Raw genomic sequence first — 26,885 nt, forward strand, 5'->3', positions numbered from 1 at the left:
GGATCTTGGAGATTTGAATACCCCTTTAAGTATGGCCATCTGAAACTAGCATGTGCTAGGAAGTGATTGCAAATGGCTCTCTCCACTGGGGTTAAACTGGAAGGCAATTTTGGCCCCTGCAGCTGGGCATGTTTAGCAGTTCATGTTATATTATGTACAGTTATGAGCATTTCCATGGACTTGTCCACTCATCTCTGGAAATCCTGCACACCAATTTTGTTTCTGAAATGTTGACTGATCAACCCCACTACTAATTATTGCTGGTGGTACCAGCTGGAACAGTCAGCAAGCCCTTTAGAGCAAATTGCCACTAGCAGTAATCTGCTTGTCTGACAGAACCAGCCGTACTTTATAAACACTGTGTTTTAATAAAACGTGGTGACAAGTTAACTGCACCTTTTTAGACTTTAGTATGCAAGTGTATTGAGCCTCATACAGTTTCCTGCAAGACCTGTATTTAATGCTGAAATCGGATCAGGGCCTATAGAGTAAAGCTACATGAATCTCATCATGCTGTATTGTTTTTGATTTTTTTCGTTTGCTCCCCTCCATTGAGCTGCTGTCCTTCTTGTTACACACTAAGTAAATCTCTGAAAGAAAATTTGACCAAGTAACTGTTACCTAAAGCAAGGGAACCTTTGCATTTTCTTTGGCCTGTCGTCCTGTTTTTTTGTTTTTTTTTCTTAAATCCATAAATTTAGTATTTAAGCTAAGTGCACATAACCATTATGTTGTTTGACGAAGTCCCAGCAATCCACACCCATTGATCTGTTCTATAATTCAATTTTTTCTAACCTCCTCTAAGCTGTAAAAAAAAGAAGAAAAAAAACACTTCCAAACCACCCTCAGAAATTTTTCTTGATATACGGTAGATGCCTGAATCATCCCATTTTTAGCGCTAAACATGTCTCCCACTAGGATGTAGCGGTCATTACCTTCAAGTTCATTCAGTCATAAGACTCCCATGTCTGCTTAAATTAAAGCTTCTTTTTACGTAATGCACATTGGCTTTATTTGTGGAACTAAGGTACCGTATGTTATGATAAATAAGACTGCAGATTCATTTTTGCAGTAGAGATGGTCATACAAAGTAGATTGCCATTGGCAGACCATCTAATGTGTTTTGGTTTGCTGTATTTGTCCTCATGTCAGAGGCAGAGAAAAATACATGGATATCTTGTTTTTCAACACATCGCATCCTTCAGTTCTCTTGAGAGGTCTGTCTGACAGTGACTTTATCCTCTTCCCACTGAGAACACACACCAAACCATGGGATTGGAAGGAACAGCTGTGAGCTGAACTATCCTGACAGTATGGTCACCTTAAGGGATTGCTTCTTTTGTTGACCTTGCTTAATGCTTCCCGATCTTTTTGTTCTGCTGAAGTGTGGATATTTGCTTGAAACATGGAGCAATTACATTTGTCACTTTTCCAATGTATTGGTGGGTGATTTAACTTTCTGACACTTTCGTTACATAGTTACTAAGCCGCCTGATGTAGCGACCACTTGATCCGCAGTAGATGCTGCTGTATCATAGCATACATCCACCAAGAGTCACTCACTTAAATTGAACTTGGACGGCACAAGGTTAAAGTCTTGGACATGCCTGCAGGAAGCCAAAACTTTGGTTTCTGTTGCTGTTTAGTCAGTTGAAAAGGGACAAAAAAACTTCAAAACATTTTTCTGTTTTCAAAGCAATATTGACTTTTATTTCCCATAAATTAGGAGTCCAAGTTCTCTGATACTTGATCAAAGCTACATAAACACCAAAAATCAAGTAATCAAGGCAGAAAGAAGAGTGTTAAAAGAGCTTGGATTTTGTGTTCATGTGAAACATCCTCATAAGGTGAGCAGGTGCATTATAGAGAATCAGAATCGTGGGCTAAACAAACTCTTTAAGTCTATATCCTACTGGAGGCATGGGAAAAATGTTAGTGGGAACATGTCATTGATTCATGCTAAACGTGAAGTTAGAAAGAGCACTAATAAGTGTTCATATAAGCACCGTATTGTTTCTTTAAGGTATGTCCACATGGTATTTCAGAAATCTTTTGCAGCAAAATTCTCACCAAATAATGATTAGGATTTTGTTTAAGGTTTGTTTGCACCTTTTCACCCTTTGCAACACAAAGTAAATGAAAATCCTCTGCATAAATTTATTTCATCCACGGTACTGCAGATTCTGTCTGCCCCATGTGTACATATTCTCATTTTTTTTTTATATATATATATATATATATATATATATATATATATATATATTCTTGTGTAGTGTTTATTGTGAACATTGGAAAAAAAGATACATAATTTCATAATTGAAGAATTTTTACATAGAATAGACAATTTAGGAAAATATTAGATTTAGGTCTTTAAAATTGATGAATGTTTTCAATACCATATAGTGTCCATGTTATTTCACTACTGTTTCACCTGACATGACCACTTTCTGATGGGGAGGATGATCTGGCATCCGATTAATGACTCGGTCACATACAGTGCGTTGCGAAAGTATTCGGCTCCCTGGAACTCAACCTTTTCCCACATATCATGCTTCAAACATAAAGATAGCAAATGTAAATTTTTGGTGAAGAATCCACAAGTGGAACGAAATTTATTGGTTATTTTACATTTTTTTGGAGATTCAAAAACGGAAAAGTGGGGCGTGCAATATTATTCGGCCCCTTTACCTTCAGCGCAGCAAACTCACTTCAGAAGTTCACTGTGGATCTCTGAATGATCCAATGTTGTCCTAAATGACTAATGATGATAAATATAATCCACCTGTGTGTAATCCAGTCTCCGTATAAATTCACCTGCTCTGTGATAGTCTCAGGATTCTGTTTGAAGCACAGAGAGCATCATGAAGTCCAAGGAACTCAACAGGCAAGTCCATGATACTGTTGTGGAGAAGTTTAAAGCCGTATTTGGATACAAAATGATTTCCAAAACTTTAAGCATCCGAAGGAGCACTGTGCAAGCGTTCATATCGAAAAAGGAGTATCAATCCACTGCAAATCTACCAAGAGCTGGCCGTCTCCAACCTGTAGCTCGGGAGCCACATGTCGCTCACGGTCCCATGAGTTGTGGCTCGTGACTATCTGCCAGCTTGGTGCATTAGGTCCAGCTCTAGCAAATGTGTATAAAAAGTACATCTCAAAATGGTGAATTTTGTGAGTAGCCCTGCACAGAAGTGCAGATCTGGATGCACATTAGGGTGACCGGATCTCATATGGGGGGGAAAAAATGTCAGAATCTTGTTCGTCTGGACCCCACAAAACGATTCCCCTTTCCAGATATTGAGATAGCCAAAATTTGAGCTCGATCAAACGACGTTAACCCGTGCCGCTCGTCGCTCAAAGTTTGAAAAAATCCAAATTGAGGTATTTTAAGATTTAGGTATTTTGCATAGTCTGTTAGACTATAAAGAATGTGACAACAACATTGCAGAAATAGCCCTGACCAAATTTTCGAACCATTTGTGGTATTTGAATGCAGAGTTGGTGGGATTATCGTTTTTTGATCCCACCATTACAGACAATGAAAAGTTGTTAATGGCTAATAAATTGCTCAGTAGCACAGATGAACCATCAGAGCACGCTAACCTACATGAGTTGATAATTTTACATAGTTATCTAATCTATTCTAGAGCTTTTGTTAAAGTAGTTTTTGAAACGTCAGAATATAATGCTCGGCATTTGCTTACAACTTGCAGGACTTATTGCTTTTGTTCTTCATCTTTTGTCAGAAGGTCGTTAAAGTCGGTTACTTTCTACCTCTTTTAATTTTTCTTTCCTAACTTTTGGATTTACAACCCTAGCGTGCTCTGATGGTTCATCTGTGCTACTGAGCAATTTATTAGCCATTAACAACTTTTCATTGTCTGTAATGGTGGGATCAAAAAACGATAATCCCACCAACTGCATTCAAATACCACAAATGGTTCGAAAATTTGGTCAGGGCTATTTCTGCAATGTTGTTGTCACATTCTTTATAGTCTAACAGACTATGCAAAATACCTAAATCTTAAAATACCTCAATTTGGATTTTTTCAAACTTTGAGCGACGAGCGGCACGGGTTAACGTCGTTTGATCGAGCTCAAATTTTGGCTATCTCAATATCTGGAAAGGGGAATTGTTTTGTGGGGTCCAGACGGACAAAATTCCGACATCGATTTTTTGCGGTCACCCTAATGCACATTTACTGGTCTTGGGGGTATAGAGATGTTTTAGGTATGGTACGCTGGGGGATGGTACTACCTGTTAGAGAAGGTGCTCCAAGCTGGATACGGCAGTGTGTTTGGTGTCTTTGATGGGAGAATACTGAATAGGGGTATTGTGGGAACCCCTGGATCTCCAACTGCTTTGGACTGATTTCTGTGGAAAAGCTTTGGTTATCACTATACCGATAATTGGGGCTTTCGTTGACACTACTTTGAAGAGGGTGGGAGCTGGATGTGGCTCGCTACCCTCTCTGTGCTAAATGTGGCTCGTGACCCTCTCTCTAAGCTGAATGTGGATCTCAAGGTCAGAAAAGTTGGGGACCACTGCTCAAAACTTTCATCTCAAACAAGGAGAAGACTGATCAGAGATGCAGCCAAGAGGCCCATGATCACTGTGGATGAACATCAGAGATCTACAGCTGAGGTGGCACAGAGTCTCTCCATAGGACAACAATCAGTCGTACACTGCACAAATCTAGCCTTTATGGAAAAGTGGCAAGAAGAAAGCCATTTCTCAAAGATATCCTTAAAAAGTGTTGTTTAAAGTTTGCAACAAGCCACCTAGGAGACACACCAAACATGTGGAAGAAGGTGCTCTGGTCAGATGAAACCAAAATCGAACTTTTTGTCAACAATGCCAAACAATATGTTTGGCTTAAAGGCAACAGAGCTCATCATCATGAACACACCATCCTCACTGTCAAACATGGTGGTTACAGCATCATGGTTTGGGACTGCTTTTCTTCAGCAGAGACAGGGAAGATGGTTAAAATTGATGGGAAGATGGATGGAGCCAAATACAGGACCATTCTTGAAGAAAACTTTTTGGAGTCTGCAAAAGACCTGAGACTGAGATTTGTCTTCCAACAAGACAATGATCCCAAACATAAAGCAAAATTTACAATGGAATGGTTCACAAATAAATATATCCAGGTGTTAGAATGGCCAAGTCAAAGTCCAGACCTGAATCCAGTCGAGAATCTGTGGAAAGAGCTGAAAACTGCTGTTCACAAACAATCTCCATCAAACCTCGCTGAGCTCGAGCTGTTTGCCAATGAAGAATGGGCAAGAATTTCAGTCTCTCGATGTACAAAACTGATAGACATACCCCAAGCGACTTGCAGCTGTAATCGCAGCAAAAGGTGGCCAACAAAGTATTAAGTTAAAGGGGCTGAATAATATTGCACGCCCCACTTTTCAGTTTTTGAATTTCCACAAAAATTTAAAATAACCAATAAATTTCATTCAACTTCACAATTGTGTTCCACTTGTTGATTCTTCACCAAAAATTTACATTTGGTTGAAAAGTTCCAGAGAGCCGAATACTTTCGCAAGGTACTGTACTTCCAAGATGTGTGGGGCCTTATTCTAGCTCCCATATAAGAGCATGAAGTCTTCACAAGTCTTCTGATCTGTCGGGTGAACGACCTGTTGAAACAAACATTCAGAATTTAATGAAGATCCTCCCAATAATCACTAAACTCATTATCATCCTACCTCAAATGCATGTGTGGGGTTTTAGTAATACTCTATAACTGTACAGGACAATACGTATCTTCTGTTGGATATATACATTGAGAGCCCACCCGGTGTATATCTTCAATGGCAGGCTCAAAGTGGGTGTGGACTTGGCCTTAGTTTCATAGACCCCAGGTGTTATGATGTCTTCATTTGGTCTTACTGCTTTTAGAATTTCAATGTTTTTTTTTTATGTCTTTTAGATCATAGTTATGTATCTCCAGGTCCTAGAATGTGAAAGGAATCAGACACTCGTTCAGACCGCCTGGTAAGTTGTTTTTTTTTTTTGTTTTTTTTTTTTTGTTTTTTGGTGTTTTTTGCATTCAAAAGATTTTTTTTTTTTTTTTTTTCTCGCTAACCAGTTAGTGGTAGCAGAAATGCGTTAGTGGCCTAGTCAGAGACTTAGATTGTAAATCATTTTAACACATACATGATTTTCTGCTTACTGTTTTCATGGCATGAGCAAAAAAAATAATTGGAGATCTCTGTTTAACTTTGTTCTTTTTTCTACTCTTTGGTTAAAGGGTAGTCCATGATGGTAAGTCATAGAACTCTGCCCTCTGCACCACACCAACCTCCGGATGGCCTGATTGGCTGCCCTTCTCTTCAGCCAATGCAGTGCGAGCTCTCATCCGTGATTCACTGAAGTGGTCCATATCCATCTGGTCGCATCTTCTAGTTCTGTGCTGGTGTCCAAAGGATTTGTATATTTGCTTTCAGAAATCTTTTTGTAATGTGCTGTTCGCAAAAGGGAAATGTTATGTTTACAACACTTGCTGTCCTTACAGTTCTGTAATGTATCATTTAAACTCCTCCTTTACATTGTTGGTATGCATTGGAGGTAATGCTGCTGTTGTAAATTGTAAGGTGAGTTATAAGCCAGTAATGATGCAACTTACCAATGATAGTTTTAATGGGGCTTTATATAGCTTTAACATTGTGTAATGTTTTGCAACTTTCTAATATACTGTACTTTGATTATTGATTTCTCAACTAACAAGATCTCTGCTTGCTGGGAGTAAATGAACACGGTGCATGAATAAATGTGGACCTGTAATTGGTGGTACCGTAGATATATTACAATACTATATCATTTTATCTCAGAATACATACTCTGAAAAGATACTACTGTAATCACACCATAAGATAAACATATTGGTAAATGCTGCCCAAGTTTAATCAGTAATTCATATAAATTGCTAAATGATTATCATGGGACCAACAAATATTTGATGTGTTTAGCCAGCCAGCTTGGTCACTAGTTTTATGTTGGGCTGCAAGTTTAACACTTAAAGTACGTGCCGACGATCAGCAATAGTAACGTTTTGGATGCACACACAATCCTGCGTTCTACATTACGAACTTGTGTTTTGGAACTATGTGTATTTACCAGATCTAATGACGGCTTATTCAGGGAGAGGAGACAGAGGAGCTACGGCTCGGACATCCGCACCACAGGTCACTTTACGCAGCGTTAAAAAGCACAGTGGGCATTGGAGTTCTGTAAATCCCATCCACTCTGCTTTGTAATGTAGAACGCAGTGTTTTGGATGCAGCTAAAACACACGGTGTCCAAAACACTACTATTCCTGATTGTGGTCACGTACCCTTATATGTTTGCTACATAAGATAATTTTCCTAAAGCAATAGACAGTACTTGGTCTTTAGCTTGGGCTTGTATATCATTTACACTGTATGGGATTAATTTGCTACAGATAACAAATATTCATAAATATAGCTCCCTTTATGTTTCACCACATCTCCAGCTTCTTCAGGGGAATGTAGCAATAGCACTTATTAAAATAAAAATATATCTTTTTAGAGACCCAAAAAGGCTATCCTGGTCATGCCCAAATGACCTGCACAGCTCAGTCATCTTGTGAAAAGCTGCTGTGGTCTTGGAAGCAGAAGGATATCAAGATGCAAAATTCTTTTATTCACTGTCAGCAAGCCAAGATTTTGAAATTTATAAAACCTAAAAATGTATTCAAGTTGTTTCACTTTTAATTATTCAACTTTTGGGCTTTTATGTAAAAGTGGAATATCCCTTTTAGTTTGTGAGGTTTACACAAGAGTACATCTAATTTTTCTATAGCCACTCAATTAAATGGAGCCAAGAGCTGAATGTAACAGCTATCTACTGTGCTTCAGACCTGGGGTTAAGCGGATCATGCAATCACTGCATACTATAGTAATGTATCCCCATCATTCTGTACTATGTCTTACTGATTGTAGAATGAAGTCCTCCATGAGCACTTAAAATGTCCCAGTCTTGATATTTGGTAAGTGGACATTGCAGGAATAAGACTTGCAGAAAGTATTGATACAAGACGTCCTTATCATTAAGCACTTGGGACAAGTTCACATTTCATATATTTGTGGCAGAAATTTCAGCACCTAAATATTCCACTTAATAAAATTAGATCCATTAGATTTAGGGGCATTCACAAATGTCTGCTACAAATCTGCCCTGTGTTCTTTATACCCTTCTAGGTTTTTTCTTTAGCTATGTTAAAGAAAAACCTAATGTTGTAACTAGCACATTTTTCTCTACCCTTAATTTTACACGATTTATTTTAATTATAACCAAAATGAGAAGAAAAAACAAAGTATACTGAGTCTCCAAAGTTTCCTTAATATTGTTTGGCCCTTGTGTTTTTTATATAACCATATGTTGATTGCAAAGTAATGTGTGATAATTATGTGTTTGTTTTTTTTTTTTTTTTTTTTAGGAACTACATGAATGATTGCCTTCGAACCAACGTGTTTGTCAGATTTGAAGCAGAAACTATTGCGTGTGCTTGTATTTATCTCGCTGCTAGAGCTTTACAGGTGAAAGTTTAGGAAGTTTTTTGTGTTTTGTTTTTCTTCTCCTCTCTTGGGGTTTACCAAATAGCTCAGTATATTGTGTGGCTTGAACATACATATTGCATACATTGTCACATGTCTGTCAGGGCTCTCCTCTGAATAGGCTCCTGGAGATTTGGGACATTTCACTGTGTAATGCTGCCACCTGCTGGTCACAATAATTAAGCATTTAATCTAATGGCAAGTGAAAGGGGGTCATTCCATGTCAAGTGAACCAATGATATTTACCTCTATATTTTTAATTCTTTTTGAGATTTTGTTATTTGGTAATAGTGTGTCAGAGAATGCAAGATGTGAGGGAAAAAAAATTGTAGATTTTTTTTTTTTTTTTTAAATTGATTTTCAAAGTTCAGAAAGTGCGAAATTCGGTGTTGCCTGCCTTCACATTTCTCCTCATAACTCAGGCTAGAAAAAAGAGAAAATAAACATCATTCTACTCAGAACTGTACAGATATTCACCAGATATGTCACAAGAGTTCTTTTGTTAATATACGTTTAATTTAAAAATTTCAAAAAATGCACATGTGCCTGCTATGCTCCTAGCCACATCTGTACCAACATTTAAGTTGGGATCTCGATGGGATCATGTTTAAAAATATATCTATTACAGTGTCAATTCGAAAATCTTGGATTCAGATCTGTTCAGTCTGTGGTCTAAAAGTGGGTCTATATTTACCAAATAACCCATGATTTTTAGATATTGCTGTATTTATTATTTTACAGCTTAGATGCAGGAGAGGACAGAAGAGAAAGCTTTGTTAGGGCTCAACCTGAGAATGAACGGGTAGACAGTGAATGCAGAGCCGATTACAGGCCAGCAGCTCTGTCAATCATGTTAAGTATCTGCCCACTGCAGTCAGGAAGGAAGACAGAGCTTCTGAACTTTGTCCTAACATGCCTGGACATGTTCATTCTTGAAAAAACAATAGTCTCTAAACAGGAATCAAGGGAGTAGGTGTGCGCCAATATTGGTGAGTGTGTTTAAAGTTTAAGTAAATTTATATTAATAGTTTAATGCTTTTGCGAATACACACACAGCGCTATCATCGTTCAGAAAAAACTCCCCCATTGACTTCAATGGGGTTAAACACATGCAATGTTTTTTGAGTAAATCACTGCTTGCACTACTTTATTATCGCTGCAATAAATGCAGCATTTATCATATATATAAAATATATACATACATATGCGGAAGAGCCCGGCGCTGCCCGGGCATAGTAACTAACTGTAGTTAGTTATAGCAAATTATAATTCTCCTCCATCCCATAGTCCCGTGCCCATATACCCATCATACATATCCTCCATCCCATAGTCCCATGCCCATATACCCATCATACATATCCTCCTTCCCATAGTCCTGTGCCCATATACCCGTCATACATATCCTCCATCCCATAGTCCAGTGCCCATATACCCATCTCACATCCTCCATCCCATAGTCAACCATTATGATATCATAATGAGCGGCGGGGCTTGCAACCTATGATGACATCAGCGTCGCCATGGCAACCATTATGACATAATGAGGGGCGGGGCTTGATTCACACACATTTTTTTTCCCCATTATGTAGATAGAGGCAAAATTGTTTGGTGAATTGGAACGCGCAGAGTTAAAATTTCGCCTCACAACATAGCCTAGGACGCTCTCGGGGTCCAGACGTGTGACTGCCAAATTTTGTGACTGTAGCTGCGACGGTGCGGATGCCAATCCCGGACATACATACATACATACATACATACATACATACATTTGAGCTTTATATATTAGATATACACTGTACAGACCAAAAGTTTGGATACACCTCATTCAAAGCGTTTTCTTTATTTTCATGACTATGAAAATTGTAGATTCACTCTGAAGGCATCAAAACTATGAATTAATACATGTGGAATTATGTAATTAACAAAAGTATGAAACAACTGAAGATATGTCTTATATTCTCGGTTCTTCAAAGTAGCCACCTTTTGCTTTGATTACTGCTTTGCATTCTCTTGATGAGCTTCAAGAGGTAGTCACCGGAAATGGTTTTCACTTCACAGGTGTGCCGTCAGGTTTAATAAGTGGGATTTCTTGCCTTCTAAATGGGGTTGGGACCATCAGTTGTGTTGTGCAGAATTCTGGTGGATACACAGCTGATAGTCTTACTGAATAGACTGATAGCTGCATTTTTCTTGCCATAATACAAATTCTAAGTAAAGAAAAACGAGTGGCCATCATTACTTTAAGAAATGAAGGTCAGTCAGTCCGAAAAATTGGGAAAACTTTGTCCCCAAGTTCTGTTGGAAAAACCATCAAGCGCTACAAAGAAACTGGCTGACATGAGGACCGCTCCAGGAAAGGAAGACCAAGAGTCACCTCTGCTGCGGAGGATAAGTTCATCCGAGTCAGCAGCCTCAGAAATCGCAGGTTAACAGCAGCTCTGATTAGAGACCAGGTCAATGCCACACAAAGTTCTAGCAGCAGACACATCTCTACAACAACTGTTAAGAGGAGACTTTGTGCAGCAGGCCTTCATGGTAAAATAGCTGCTAGGAAACCACTGCTAAGGACAGGCAACAAGCAGAAGAGACTTGTTTGGGCTAAAGAACACAAGGAGTGGACATTAGACCAGTGGAAATCTGTGCTTTGGTCTGATGAGTCTAAATTTGAGATCTTTGGTTCCAACCACGTGCCTTTGTGCGACGCAGAAAGGGTGAACGGATGGACTCTACATGCCCGGTTCCCACCGTGAAGCATGGAGGAGGAGGTGTGGGGGTGCTTTGCCGGTGCCACTGTTGGGGATTTATTCAAAATTGAAGGCATACTGAACCAGCATGGCTACCACAGCATCTTGCAGCAGCATGCTATTCCATCCGGTTTGCGTTTAGTTGGACGATCATTTATTTTTCAACAGGACAATGACCCCAAACACACCTCCAGGCTGTGTAAGAGCTATTTGACCAAGAAGGAGAGTGATGGGGTGCTACGCCAGATGACCTGGCTTCCACAGTCACCAGACCTGAACCCAATCGAGATGGTTTGGGGTGAGCTGGACCGCAGAGTGAAGGCAAAAGGGCCAACAAGTGCTAAGCATCTCTGGGAACTCCTTCAAGACCGTTGGAAGACCATTTCTGGTGACTACCTCTTGAAGCTCATCAAGAGAATGCCAAGAGTGTGCAAAACAGTAATCAAAGCAAAAGGTGGCTACTTTCAAGAACCTAGAATATAAGACATATTTTCAGTTGTTTCACACTTTTTTGTTAATTATATAATTCCACAAGTGTTAATTCATAGTTTTGATGCCTTCAGAGTGAATCTACAGTTTTCATAGTCATGAAAATAAAGAAAACTCTTTGAAGGAGAAGGTGTGTCCAAACTTTCGGTGTGTGTGTGTGTGTGTGTGTGTGTGTGTGTGTGTGTATAATATATATATATATATATATACACACACACTGTCCTCCAGGCCCTGGGTACCATATCTCTCTTTAAAAAAAAAAAAAAAAAATTAAAAAAATCGTGATACTCACCTTCCGGCAGACCCCGCAGCCTTCACGATCCTCGCGATGATCTCCCAGCAACTCCCGCTTCCAGTGATGCCTTGCGACAATGACCTGTGATGGTCATGTGTTAATGTGTATGCACAATGTAAGTGCATATTAACTTTTTCAGTTCAGATTAGTTTTTTATTTTTTTTATGACCTGTGATGGTGTAGCGGTCTCGCGTGATGCTACGTCATCTGGGGATCATTTTCGCAAGGCATCACTTGGAATGGGAGTTGCTGTGAGGATCGGGAAGGCTGCGGGGGCCGCTGGAAGGTGAGAATATCACGATTTATTTTTTTTTTTTTTTTAACATATCTTTTTACTATTGATGCTGCATAGGCAGCATCAATAGTAAAAAGTTGGCCACACTTGTCAAACACTATGTTTGACAAGTGTGACCAACCTGTCAATCAGTTTTCCAAGCGATGCTACAGATCGCTTGGGAAAACGCTAGCATTCTGCAAGCTAATTACGCTTGTAAAACGCTAATGTTTAGCGGGAATATGCATGCCAATTCCGCATGCGTATTTCCCGCGGCAGGGAGTTGCGGAAATTTCCGAGGCAATTCCGAACGTGTGCACATAGCCTAAATCTTTATTTTTATTACCCATCTTCCTTAATATTAACTGTATTTTTCTCACACAGCAATGGCTGCTACTTCTCAAGGAACAGCATTTTATAATATATACTGTTGCAATCCTTTTGAAAAAACTGGACACACAACAAGAAGAAATCTTAGACCAGTACAAGATTGGATGTTTCATATAAATCCATCAATCAATGCAGGCATGAAAATTAGTGACAGTTGTAGAAAGCAAATTGCAAAAGAGAAAAATACTCTGCAGGCAGAACATTTTGAAGAATCTATAACTTCTAACCAGGGCTGTGGAGTCGGAGTCGGTGCTCATTTTGGTGGAGTCGGAGTTGGAGTCGGTATAAAATGGACCGACTCCGACTCCTAAAATATATAATAAATTGGGTACAGTAATTCAATGCAGGATGTGCTGAATATTTTTTCATAGGAGTTTGGGAAAGTTATGAAATGTCATATAAATGGCTGTTATATTCCTGATCTAAGGCTACATTCACACACAGCGTTTTTCCTGTGTTTTTTGAGGATACGTTTTTCAGCTGCAAAAGCTGATCATCTTTTTAAAAAACTGCATCACCTGAAAGGTTTTTGAGCTCATAGATAATGTTTTCAATAGCAAAAGCAGATTAGAAATCTGCTCTATCTATATATCCATATCTGTCTATCCATATCGTATCTGTACCAAAAAGAATGAAAACCAGGTAGTACACCAATATATATTCTGTTCTATCTAAATATCTTGATTATTGGATCATAAAAATGATTAAATGTCTGAGGTTCACATTGTACTACAATAAATTTTTCACTTAAATATAAGCAATATATGTGGGAGTCGGAGTCGTGGAGACGGAGTCGGAGTTGGAGTCGGAGTCGGTGTAAGGGAAATTGAGGAGTCGGAGTCGCAGGTTTGGCTTACCGACTCCACAGCCCTGCTTCTAACGCAGAGTATTTTATAAATCCTGATTTAAGAGTATTTGAAAAAATAATTTTCTAACCTCGAAGAATCGCCCATTACAAAAAAAAAAAAAAATCCATTATCCAGGTTATTGCCAAAAAGAATTAGAAAAAGTCACGAAAAAAATTGACCCGTGAGCTGGTAGGTGAAACTGTAGAAGGTGAAGGAAAAAATGACACTGATTCAGAGATCATTCTGCAGGTTAAAGGTAAATTTAAATCCATCCATAACAGAAGTGAACAGTTCATGATATTGACTACACTGCCGAAGAGTTGGACATGCAAAAGAATAGAAAATGAATTTCACGTTAGCAATAGAATGGCTAGAAATGCCAAATCTCTAGTTAAACAAAAAGGTTTCATGTCTTGTCCTGATCCTAAACCAGGCAAAACATTAGATGAAGCTATAGTGGGTAAAGTGAAAGATTTTTACAATAGTGATGAAGTGAGCCAAATTATGCCTGGCAATAAAGATTGTGTGTGTATGAAAGTGAACGGTAAGAAAACTCATGTCCAGAAGAGGCTGGTTCTTACCAATTTAAAAGAAACCTATGAACTTTTTAAAGAAAAAAAATTCCTCTTCTGCCAAAATAGGGTTTTCAAAATTTGCTGAACTGCGACCGAAGAATTGTCCTGGCTGGTGGTAGTGGTACACCCTCAGTATGCATATGTACAACACACCAGAATACTAAGCTCATGATTGAAAAGGGGGTAAGCTGAAAGATTCAGATTGGCGAGTCCAACCTTGGCGATTACAAAGTATGTCTGTCTCAAATATTGTGTCCAGAAACGAGTTGGAGTTGTTACCTCAATATTTGCAAAAAAAATGTCCTTCAGTATTGGCTCGCAGAAAAAAATATTAAATTATTTTGAAGAGACTATGGTAGATATTATAACTTATAAACAGTGGCTTTCTGTTGACAGATGTACTTTTGACACTGTTTGTGAAAGTGCAGATCATTTTATAGAATGTTTTTGTGAACAGCTGATAGTCCTTAAGAAACTCATTTATAGCTCGCCAACAGTCTGACTACTACAATTCACCTCAAAGAAAGCATAAAATAACATGAGGCAGTAATAAGCTTAGACTTTTCAGAGAACTATTCCTTTGTTCAGGATGAAGCACAGTCATTTCACTGGAACAATGAACAAGCAACTGTGCACCCTTTTGCGATCTATTGCAATGAAAATGGAGAAATAAAGTACAAAAGTGGAGTTATGATATGAGTGCTTACTCATGATTCAATAGCTGTTCATTTGTGCCAAAATAAAAATAATTCCAGTGGTAAAAAAGGACATGCTACCAAGTTTGAACAAGGTCTACTACTCGGATGGCTCTTCTGCACAGTATAAAAACAGGAAAAACTTTATAAATGTATGACATCACAAGAAAGATTTTGAAGTGGAAGCTGAATGGCACTTTTTTGCCACTGCTCATGGCAAAGGTGCATGTGATGGTTTAGGAGGCACCAGTGAAACGCCTTGCAGCTCGAGCTAGCCTTCAGAGGCCATATTCAGACCAAATCTTAACACCATGCAACTTTTTAAATGGAGTGAGAAAAATGTTCTTAACATCCAGTTCATGTATTGTACAGACCAGGACTATGAAGAGGAAAGTTTGTTAAAACATCGGTTACAGGATGCAGAATCCATCAAAGGGACTCGGCAATACCACACTTTCATTCCATGTAGTGAAACAGAACTAAAAACAAGGATTTTTTTAAATCAGCAAAGATAGTAAAGTCCATGAAGTGATAGAAGGCGGCACAAGATTGGCAATGGATGACATATGTTGTGAGTTCATTTTCCCCTTCATTACTGAGGCCCGAGGAACTCCCTCTTCTGGTTAAGAAAGGTAGTGAGCCTGATTGTCAAACACCTGAGGCTGATGATGAGGACTGGCTGAGTGGAGTTACGGACTGGATATACGGCTGCCGACGCCCTTCTGCCCTGTGGGTGATTTCTCTGTGGGATCCTTGGAGACCAGTCTGAATTCCTGCTCCTCCAAAGCTAAGTTTGCTGCTCGGCCTTTTGCTTTTGTGCTTTGACTTTGTTTTGCTTTGTTTTTCTGGATTTCTGCCATTCCCTGCTGGGGTGTGCTGAATTCATTTAGCTCTGTCTTCTGAAAATACCTGAGTGCTGATTCAGTTTTTGAAGCCTAGCTGCTTCAGGGTCTTTTTCATATCAGCTGGTTGGCTTATGTCTTTGATAGGGTTTTGGCAGATTGCAGAGAGCAGCCTTCCTGTCCTTTCCTATCTAGGTAGTTTTGGGGCCCCGTCTTTGCTCAGTCTATCTTTCTGTCTGTTAGTATTTTCATCTTGCTTCACCGTCATTATATGTTGGGGGCTGCCTATTGCTTTGGGGTCTGCTCTGGGGCAGTTTAGATTTCCCCTTTCTTTAGGCCTATGTATTTCTCCGGCTGTGATCGAGGGGTCTAGGGCATCGTAGGAACCCCCCACGGCTACTGCTAGTTGTGTTGATAGGTTCAGGGGTCTGCAATCTGATAGTTGCCAACTTCTCTGGTTTTCTGGACTTAGCTTGTATTTCTGCTTTTGCCTCCTACGGTGACTCATTCATAACAGACATAACTGGTTATGTGAACTGTGACTTTGATTGGCGCTGGTGGCTGGCTACTGTACTCTCCAAAGTTTGTGAAAATGAAGTGACTTTTTTGCATCCTCCTGGTCCAGCACCATTCTTTTTTGTATCCCAAGAAAACCAGACATTTTAAAAGTTAACAAAAATCAGATATTAACTCCGGTGGAGCCGAACACCATGACAGGCCGTACATGTTCTTTGACACAAAAGGAAATGGCCATTGCTAGTAAGCGCTTATGGACAAGATTACATTTCACCCACCAGAAGGGACAAGTTGTTTAAAAACGTACTATTCTTCGATTAGGTCATATTTTATAGGACGAGGATTTAACTACTGAACTATTCTCCTTAAACATGTCATAAATGACATGTTTAGTGATATAATAGATATAAAATTGTTACATGTATAAATAGGTGGTAAAAATATTGGTTCTTTGAGGCTATGTGCCCACGTTGCGTGTTAAAACGCACACTTAAAACCGGACTCCTTCCCAGAAATCGCACGTTTTTTTCCACGCGATTTCACCGCGATTTTGCCGCGATTTTCTCAAGCAGTTTCCAAGCGATTTGAAGCATCGCTTGGAAAGTGATTGACAGGTTGGTCACACTCGTCAAACATAGTGTTTGACTAGGGTGACCAGGTTTTTACTATTGAGGCCGCCTATGCGGCCTCAATAGTAAAAGATAAAATGTTAAAAATGATTAAAAAAAATAAAAAAATCGGGGTATATTTACCTTCCGACGTCCTGCGCTGCCATCCCGGGCCTCAGCGTTCCCAGCGATGCCTTGTGAGACCTGTGATGACGTTGGTCTCGCGTTACTATAGCGATCTCGCGAGACCACGTCATCACAGGACCTTGCCGCAAGGCATTACTGGGAACGCTTAGGCCGGGAATGCAGCGTGGGACGTCGGACGGTAAATGTACCCCGATTTTTTTATTCTTTTTTTTTACAGGGGTAAGGTACCCAGGGCCTGAAGGACAGTCTCCTCTCCTCCACACCGTGGGTACCAACCGCACATGAGACGCTTAACTTCCCCGCATTGTGGGCATAGCCACATGCGGGAAGTAAGCGATTCTCATGCATTCCTATGGGTGCGGAATCGCGGCAATTTTTTGCGATTCCGCACAAAAGAATGATCATGCTGCGATTTTTTTTTTTTTTCCGCGATGCGTTTCCTCTGCGGGAAAAAAGCGCAGCATTAGCACAGCATGTGCGGAATGCCATAGGAATGCATGGGGGGGGGGGGGGGGCGGGCGTTCTGTACACGATTTTTAAATGTTTTCGCAGTGTTTTCGTGCCGAAAATCGCGGCAAAAACGATTAAAAATCGCATCGTGGGCACACAGCCTAAATCTTGTTTTTTAGGGTGAGACTATTTAGAAAATCACACTTGATATGATAATTTTTTTTTTTTTTTTTGGTTTGTTGAAGGCATTCAGGTTGAAAATGCAAGTTGTGTGATTAAGATGTATTCTGGCGTTTACGGTATTTGTTTTTTGTGTTTCTTTATTGTTTCATATAAATGTTGAATTCAATAAGTTGTAATTTGAAAAGAAAAAAGGAAGAAACTCACAAACATAAAATCAGATAATTCAAGGTTTAAAAAATATAAATTTGATAGGTCCCAAGTTGAATCCCTGTACAAATATAAACAAGAACACAAGTAACACGCATGCATTTTTTCAGTTTTACGTACATACGTTTTTTTCACAATTGCGCATAAAAATTTTGAATTTAATTTCGCCGAAACAAAATATAAAGAAACAGTCTTGTGACATATCAAATGAAAGCCGGTACTGTTCTGAGAAGAATTATGCCTCTCCCACCTATTTATCTTAATTCTAGCCCGAGATATGATAAAAAAAAAAATGTAAAGCCATACCAGGCCAAACTTCACACTTTTTCAAAATTTTAGAAGTCTGTAAAAAAAATTAACTGATAAAAAAATTCAAAACTTTTAATTTGTAATTAACTAATGTTGTACTTCATAAAATAAAAATCTAAAGATGTCAGGTAAAAAAAAATCATATATGGTTTACCTGATATGGAATGACCCATGGGGCAAAGTTGACATGGCCATCAGGATGGGCACCTTTTACTCTTCATTCTTCCATCTTTAGTGTACATACACTACCGTTCAAAAGTTTAGGGTCACTTTGCTTTTCTTTAAAAAATAAGGAAATTGCTGTTTTTTCCAATGAAGCTGATTAATAAATGATTCAGAAATACACTCTATACATTGGTAATGTGGTAAATGACTATTCTAGCTGCAAACGTCTGGTTTGTAATGCAATGTCATCATAGGTGTATAAAGGCCCATTTCCAACAACCATCACTCCAGTGTTCTTATGTTACTTTGTCTTTGCTAATTATGTAAGAAGGCTAATGGTTAGAATGCCCTTGAAAACCCTTGTGCAAGTATGTTAGCACAGCTGAAAACAGTTTGGCTCATTTGAGAAGCTATAAACCTGACCTTCCTTTGAGCTAGTTTAGAATCTGGAGCATTACATTTGTTGGTTCCATTAAACTCTCAAAATGGCCAGAAAAAAATAACTCATGTGAAACTCGACAGTCTATCCTTGTTCTTAGAAATGTAGACTATTCCATGCGAGAAATTGCCAAGAAACGGAAGATTTCCTACAACTGTGTGTACTACTCCCGTCAGAGGAGAGCACAAACAGGCTCTAACCAGAGTAGAAAGAGAAGTGGGAGGCCCCACTGCACAACTGAGCAACAAAACAAGTACATTAGGGTCTGTAGTTTGAGAAATCAATGCCTCACAGCTCCTCAACTTGCAGCTTCATTAAATAGTACACGCAAAACGCCAGTGTCGGTGTCTACAGTGAAGAGGCGACGCCGGGATGCTGGCCTTCAGGGCAGAGTGGCAAAGAAAAAGCCATATCTGAGACTAGCTAATAAAAGGAAAAGATTAATATGGGCAAAAGAACACACACATTGGACAGAGGAAGATTGGGAAAAAAGTGTTATGGACAGACTAATCTAAGTTTGAGGTGTTTGGATCACACAGAAGAACATTTGTGAGACGCAGAACAACAGAAAAGATGCTGGAAGAGTGCCTGACGCCATCTGTCAAGATGGTCTGGGGTTGTTTTGGTGCTGGTAAAGTGGGAGATTAGTACAAGGTAAAAGGGATTTTGAATAAGGAAGGCTGTCACTCCATTTTGCAACGCCATGCCATACCCTGTGGACAGCGCTTGATTGGAGCCAATTTCATCCTACAACAGGACAATGACCCAATGCAGACCTCCAAATTATGCAAGAACTATTTAGGGACGAAGCAGGCATTATTCTATCTGTAATGGAGTGGCCAGCGCAGTCATTAGATCTCAACCCCATTGAGCTGTTGTGGGAGCAGCTTGACCGTATGGTATGCAGAAAGTGCCCGTCAAGCCAAACCAACTTGTGGGAGGGGTTCTGGAAGCATGGGGTGAAATTTCTCCAGATTACCTCAGCAAATTAACTGCTAGAATGACAAAGGTCTGCAATGCTGTAATTGCTGCAAAGGGAGCATTCTGTGCCGAAAGCAAAGTTTTGAAAGAGAAAATTATTTCAGATAAAAATCTTTTTTTCAAAAATTGTCAATGTCTGGACTAGATTTTAAATTCATTTGATTAATGAAAGTACGAGTCTTAATGGAAAACACAAAATTGTCTGGGTGACCCCAAACTTTTGAACGGTAGTGTATCTATGCAGTATTCCCATCATAGAACTGGTTATGATGGGAATACTGCATAGATATTTACTCAAAAAATGGAGGAATTACACTAAACTGTGATGAATGTGATACCTAATATTCTGCAGCATTGGTTTCTTTGGCATCTTCAGATGCTCAGCCTAACCAAATAAATGGGTTTCCTTATGTATACCTCCTTGCAAGGTTTTCTCAAGGCTGGTATTTACGTCCAGTATCCCAGCCTGCAGGCTCTGCCCTTGACTGAACCCCTCCTATTTCTCTTTTAGATTCCATTACCGAATAAACCACACTGGTTTTTACTTTTTGGAGCTACTGAAGAAAGCATTCAAGAAATCTGTGTCTCAACGCTGAGGCTCTATAGTCGAAAGAAGGCAAGTTGTATTGTCATCCAAGTCGTCATATCAGTGCTCCTTTCTCATCTGGTTCTTGATAGGAGAAAAAATGTCTTTGTTTTGGATTTGTAGGGGGTAGTTTTTTGTTTTCTTCTCCTTGAATATAATTAATTTTTAAAATGTAATTCTCATGATTTGTTTTGACAGCCAAACTATGAATTTTTGGATAAAGAAGTGGAAAAAAGGAAAGTTGCCCTGCAGGAAGCAAAACTTAAAGCAAAGGGGTTGAATCCTGATGGAACCCCTGCCCTTTCTACAATGGGTGGATTCTCTCCAGCATCTAAACCATGTATGTTTTCCATTACTGTTCTGTATTTCACATTATTGAAGGCTTTACCCTTTTATTGGAGAAATGTCTTTTATGGTCTTTTTTTAGCCTAATTTCTTATTAGTCAAGATTAGAAACTACAATATGAAGTGTATTCTGCAAGTTTTTCATAAGCTAGTTAATGAGACTATTTCTGTACAAAATATATTTTTCAGCAATGTAATAAGTGACATTATTTGTATAGCATCTCCAAGAGAAGTAAAAGCAGAGGAGAAATCTCCAGTACCTACAAAAATCAAGCGCGAACCAGAGGAAAAGCAGACATTGAAGAGTCCCTATAATGGGTAAGTAGTTTTGGATTATTAGCATGTACTTATTGGTGTGCAGCTGCCATTGGGCTATTTTTCACTATTTTATGCACTGTTCGTTCCAAACTGAAGAATGTCAACAATACATATATTTATTTTTTAACCCCTTTCTGCCATTGGACGGAATAGTACGTCCGATGGCAGCACACCCACTTTGATGTGGGCTCTGGCAGTGAGCCCGCATCAAAGCCGGGACATGTCAGCTGTTTTGAACAGCTCACGTGCCCGAAATAACTAGTTAAATGCCGCTGGCAGACTCTGACTGAAGCATTAAACAAGCGCTCCCGGCCATCCAGCGGGAAATGTGTTCACCGCTGACCCCCGTCACGTAATCGGGGGTCATCGGTTTGTCTGCATAGCAACCAGAGGTCTCCTGGAGACCTCTATGGTGGTTGCTGCCAGATTGCTATGAGTGCCACCCTGTGGTCGTCTCTCATAGCAATACTGTAATTCTGCTACATAGAGGAGAGCTGAGCATCACCTCTATGTAGCAGAGCCAATCAAGTTGTGGCAGCTTCTAGCGTCCCATGGAGGCTATTCAAGCATGCCAAAACTTAAAGAAAAATAGTTTTAAAAATATAAACGTTTAAATCGCCCTCCTTCGCCCCATTCAAAATAAAACAATTAAGAAAAAATCACACATACACATATTAGGTATCGCCACGTTCAGAATCGCCCGATCTATCAATAAAATAAAGGTTTAACCAGGTTGCTAAGCGGTGTAGCGAGAAAAAAATCGAAAGGCCAGAATTACGTTTTTTTGGTCGCCGCGACATTGTATTAAAATGCAATAACGGGCGATCAAAAGATCGAATCTGCACAAATCTGGTATCTTCAAAAACGTCAGATCTGTGCGCAAAAAATAAGCTCTCACCCAACCCGAGATTATAAAAAATGGACACACTACGGGTCTCGGAAAATGGCACTTTTTTTTTTTTTTTTTATAGCAAACTTTGGATATTTTTTTCACCACTTAGATAAAAAGAACCTAGACATGTTTGGTGTCCATAAACTTTTAATGACCTGGAGAATCATAATGGCAGGTCAGTTTTAGCATTTAGTGTACCTAGCGAAACAGCCAAACAAAAAAAACAAGTGTGGGATTGCACTTTTTTAGCAAGTTCACCGCACTTGGAATTTTATTTACCGTTTTCGAGTACAAAACATGCTAAAACCAATGATGTCGTTCAAAAGTACATCTCGTCCTGCCAAAAAATAAGCCCTCACATGGCCATATCGACTGAAAAATAAAAAAGTTACGGCTCTGGGAAGAAGGGGAGCGAAAAACGAAAAAAGCTCCTGTCATTAAAGGGGTTAAAGGTGTTTTAATTCTTCTCATTAAAAAAAAGTTAATTGCATTATGTATAGGTTTATCGTTAAGTTGCTGTAACAAAGATTCAGCCTTGTGATATTTATCTACTATGGCATCCAGCATACGCTCTGGAGCAGCAGTGGCATCTATGTTCCAGTGTAGTCCAGCTTGATTCTGCTTTCCCTACAGTTGTCCTTATTAATAGCACTACTGCATCATGTTAGTAAACCTTGCCACTGTTCTTTTCACCAGTGTACACAATAAACAAATAGTATTGCACAAAGGAGAGTCAGTTCTTTCTTGGCAATTCAGTAGCCATGGGATCTAATGAATCATTGCCCATAGACTCATGATTTATACACTGCTATATGCTGAAAGGTTTATTAGCTCCATTTTGTAGAGCCTATGGATGAACTGAAGGCCATCCTTTGTGTAAATGATATGACACAGGGTTTTCTGCCGCAACAACTGTGGGTAGCCTTTACCAAGGCAAATAATGTGCCGAATATCATATTTTTTTTTTTTTTTTTTTTCGTTTTAGCTTGCGGAAAGAAAACAAAAGAAGTCGAAGTGGAAGCAGATCAAGGTCACGAACAAAATCAAGATCCCGCTCTCCAAGAAGACAGTGAGTAATTGCATGTGATTTACTACTAACTATGATGAAGGCTGTTTATGCCTCACATAAAAGTTTAACCAAGCTATATATAAATGTGTGGTGATCTACAAGGACTAGAAGCTTGTCATGTTTTGTTTTTTTTTTTTGGTTTTTTTTTTCAAAGAAGCAATCCTCCCATCAGAATTTTTATTCTCAATATATTGAAGTCATCCTATTATACAGCCCTCTGTACTTAGTTACTCATTTTGCCCGTCTACCCAGCTAATTCTTCTGTTTTCCATTTAGATCTATGACGTGATTAAAAACTTACTAACTGAATCCTTACAAGCTCTATGTAGAAAAAAGGAGGTCTCTTTCCCTGTTTGACACATCAGTTACTGCCAAGGTCAATGGAAGCAGCTGGGTCAGGAGTTGAAGAGGGGGATGATAAATGCAGGAATAAGAGACTTCCTGTTTCTACATAGAGCAGAGGAAAGACAACAATTAACTGGGTAGAAGGGCAAAATGAGCAATTGTAAGTACCCAGTGCTATATATTGATTGCACTATATTAAGAGGATAAAAAACTTTGAGTGCTTCTTTAAAGGGATCTGATCACGTGAAAAAAAAAAAAAAAAAAAAACACTTAACTCGTGATATGGGGCTAATCTGCAGGTTAATAATGTTCTAAATCTGTGTCGGTCGCGATGAAAGTCCAGCGGCCGGGAAGAAATTAAATTTATTCCTCCTGCAGCATCCAGCTTTCAGTCATAGAGGCGCAGCTTCAGTCACCCACTGCCTAGTACATAGTGCGTGGTGGCTGTAACCGTGCCCCGCACTAACTTGACAGCCAACTTTGCACTGCTGAGCCGACTGTCAGTCCGTAGCTAGGCTTTAAGTGTGGCGGCTTCACAGCCTTTAGAATGCTATTAACCTGCAGATTAACACTATATCTGCAGGACAATCTTTTTTTTTTTTTTTTTTTTTTCCATACCAGGTTTCTTTTAACACGAGCTATAATTCAGAAAGACACCTATGGTCATTAAATATTTTTAAAGACTTGACAATATTTACCGGTATTTTGATAAGTAAATCAATTTAGTTTGCATGCGCCGGAAGTATTTCGCTGCCATTTCTGTTTCCGGGACATAGTTCACCGACACATGCTCACTAATGCTTTTCAGCTTTGCCCGCAGTTGGGCAAAGCCTATCGGACCGAACCCAGCTAATTTACATACCGCTCGAAAATGAGGTGACAGATTCCCTTTAAAGTGTCACTTAAAAAAAAAAAAAAAAATAGTAAAATGTTAATACTTGCTTTTGTATATAAATATGAACACTTTTTAATTATAAACTTATTAGAAAATTTTTTTAATTATATTCAACTTCTAAATAGTAGAGGGAGCATCAGCTGACATTTGACGTAAAAACCTAGTGTACTAAATGTGGGCAAGATTTGTGTGATGTCAATCATCCCCTCCCTTACTTGGTGTTTGCAAAATGATAAGGGAGATTGAAGTTTAGGGTCTCAGTGCAGCCTTATTATTTTGGTGACTACATTGTGATACTGACATGTGGACAATGATATGTATTATTACAGCGCCTTTTATTCCATGGCGCTTTACATGTGAGGAGGAGTATACATAATAAAAACAAGTACATTGTAACATTATTCAGGTCAGTATGATGTCTGTGATGACAAACTTTATTTCCGGAAAAAAAATTCTGGCATATTGATTGTCTTCCTTTTGATTGAGTTTCCAATAGAAGAGAATACATTTTGTATTTTGATAGACCCAGCTTTTATGGGTGTGGCGATACCATGTAATCACATGTCAGTAATTGTTCCTGGGAAGGTTATGTACTTGACAAAGCTGGTCCCAAAAACAGATACTAGGATCTTCAACTGCTGTAATAGGTGGAGGTGGTGCGGAATGGATCAGCTACACTGCTCACCAGTTTTAACATTTTTACAAATATCTGAGCAGAGCAGACCTATTTCTATTTGACCTATTTGAGCAGCACTCAAATCACAGTAATTACATAGTTCAGCATTCAGTATCATACATGATAGAATCATAGAATGGTAGAGTTGGAAGGGACCTCAAGGATCATTATGTCCAAGCCCCTGCTCAAGGATTCGCTAAATTCCCAGACATCTGTCCAGCCTCTGTTTGAAGACTTCCATTGAAAGAGAACAAGTTTTTTCTAATATCTAATCTGTGTCTCCTCCCATTAAGTTTCATTCTATTGCTTCTAGTCTTTCCTTGTGCAAATGAGAATAATGATGATCCTTCTACACTGTAACATCCCTGCAGATATTTGTAATATCTGATAGGATTAGATACATAGCTCAGAGGACTGTATCACATTATATTAGACATACGGCTCAGTGTACAATTACTGGGATCTGAGTGGTGCCGTCATATTGCGGCTGCAGTGCTCAGATGGCAGAAATTACCGCTACATGATCACCAGGGCCATAGCCGTTGGTTCATCCAGTAGTGATTTGTCACTGGATGAAATGCTCTTAATAGTGCTGGTGCCTGGACTTGTGCTCACCGGTAATTATTGTGATCTGAGAAACTCCAATGACATGATGACTCTGCACAGATCAGTGATTTATAGGTGACAGGGATTGTATTCTGAGCTCCTGCTACAGCTGTACAGTGGGCAGCCCAGGGGATGTGCACAGTTGACGTTTGAGGCAGCCACAGCGTAGGAGATCATTATATTGCTTGGTGTTGCTGTACGTGTGCTTATTTCCACACTTCCAAATATAAATGGCAGCCCCCCTGTGGCTGAGTTTAAAATGTTGCATTCAAAACTAAAATTGACACATTCCCTTTAATCTCCTAAAATAGTGGTGCTCTAATGTGTAAAGTTGGCAGCCCAGTCATATGACAATAATACTTCTGGTAATGCTGCAGTCTTGTGAACTTTGTCAGTGCTGTATGCAGTCACAAGTTATTGATGTAGGGTTTTTCCTAACATTCCTATTTTTTTTTCTTCTCCCCTTTTAGCTATAACAATAGACGGAGTCGATCTGGAACTTACAGCTCAAGATCAAGAAGCAGATCTCGTAGTCACAGTGAAAGCCCTCGAAGACATCACAATCATGCATCTCCGCACCTCAAACTAAAGCATCGTGGGGATGATTTGCGGGGTTCAAACAGACATGCCCACAAACGGAAAAAGTCACATTCGCCCACCCCAGGCAAAGCCAGGGAACACAGTGACCCTTCCAAAAAGCACAGACATGACCGTGGCCACCATAGGGATAGGAGAGAGAGGTCTCGTTCATTTGAAAGGTCACACAAAAGTAAACATCATGGTAGTGGTCACTCTGGACATGGCAGGCACAGGCGCTGAATGCTGAGATCCGAAGGAAAATAAGTGTTTTGTAAGGACTTTGTATGTAGGCTTTTGTAACTATAAAGAATTTGTCTGCAAAAATGGACATTCATCAAATATTTTTGGTTTTCTTTAAGTGTATTATCTTTTTGCACATTATACCTTCACAGTATGACATTAAAGAACCATAGTCGGAGGACATTGCTCTAGAGTTGTATGAAAACAGCTTATGTCAATGGTTTGCTGTAAAGGTCTTATTTTTTTTATATATAAATTGCAGACACTGGTATATTTAAAGATTATTTAAAGACGTGAAATCTTTCATATTGGTTTTAGTCTGCATGTATACAAATGGAATTTTATTAGGAAATAAATTAGAAAAGTGAAATCTGTGCTGCACTAGTATGAATTGAGTGTAATATTCCCTGCCACATACATATGTACATAGTACGTTTGCGGATTTCTTTTGAGATTATTAGTCATGGAATATTTTTCAGACAAAATAAATGTATTTTAATTACTAATGGTTTTCTCACCACTAATGCGGTCTATACCCCAACTGCATGTTGGGAAAACAAATTAGCAAAATGAGGCAAATTTGTCCGG

General features: G+C 39.2%; 1 protein-coding gene across 2 annotated transcripts in view; it reads left to right on the forward strand.

Moving 5' to 3' along the window:
- CCNL1 (cyclin L1) overlaps positions 1–26,667 on the forward strand; it is a 44,254-nt gene extending 17,587 nt beyond the window's left edge. Inside the window, exons 4-11 of one of the 2 annotated variants that reach the window (XM_073578998.1) lie at positions 1,727–1,847; positions 5,943–6,007; positions 8,472–8,571; positions 20,258–20,362; positions 20,531–20,672; positions 20,896–20,995; positions 22,873–22,956; positions 25,949–26,667. In XM_073578998.1, coding sequence (XP_073435099.1) covers positions 1,727–1,847; positions 5,943–6,007; positions 8,472–8,571; positions 20,258–20,362; positions 20,531–20,672; positions 20,896–20,995; positions 22,873–22,956; positions 25,949–26,297 — 1,066 coding nt within the window. In that variant the 3' untranslated portion in view covers positions 26,298–26,667. The other variant, XM_073578999.1, reaches the window with a different exon arrangement.
- The last annotated feature ends 218 nt before the right edge of the window (positions 26,668–26,885 follow it).

The sequence above is a fragment of the Dendrobates tinctorius genome, unplaced genomic scaffold (genome assembly GCF_039654945.1).
Source record: "Dendrobates tinctorius isolate UK_male_01 unplaced genomic scaffold, ASM3965494v1 ptg000060l, whole genome shotgun sequence".
NCBI classification, from domain to species: Eukaryota; Metazoa; Chordata; class Amphibia; order Anura; family Dendrobatidae; genus Dendrobates; species Dendrobates tinctorius.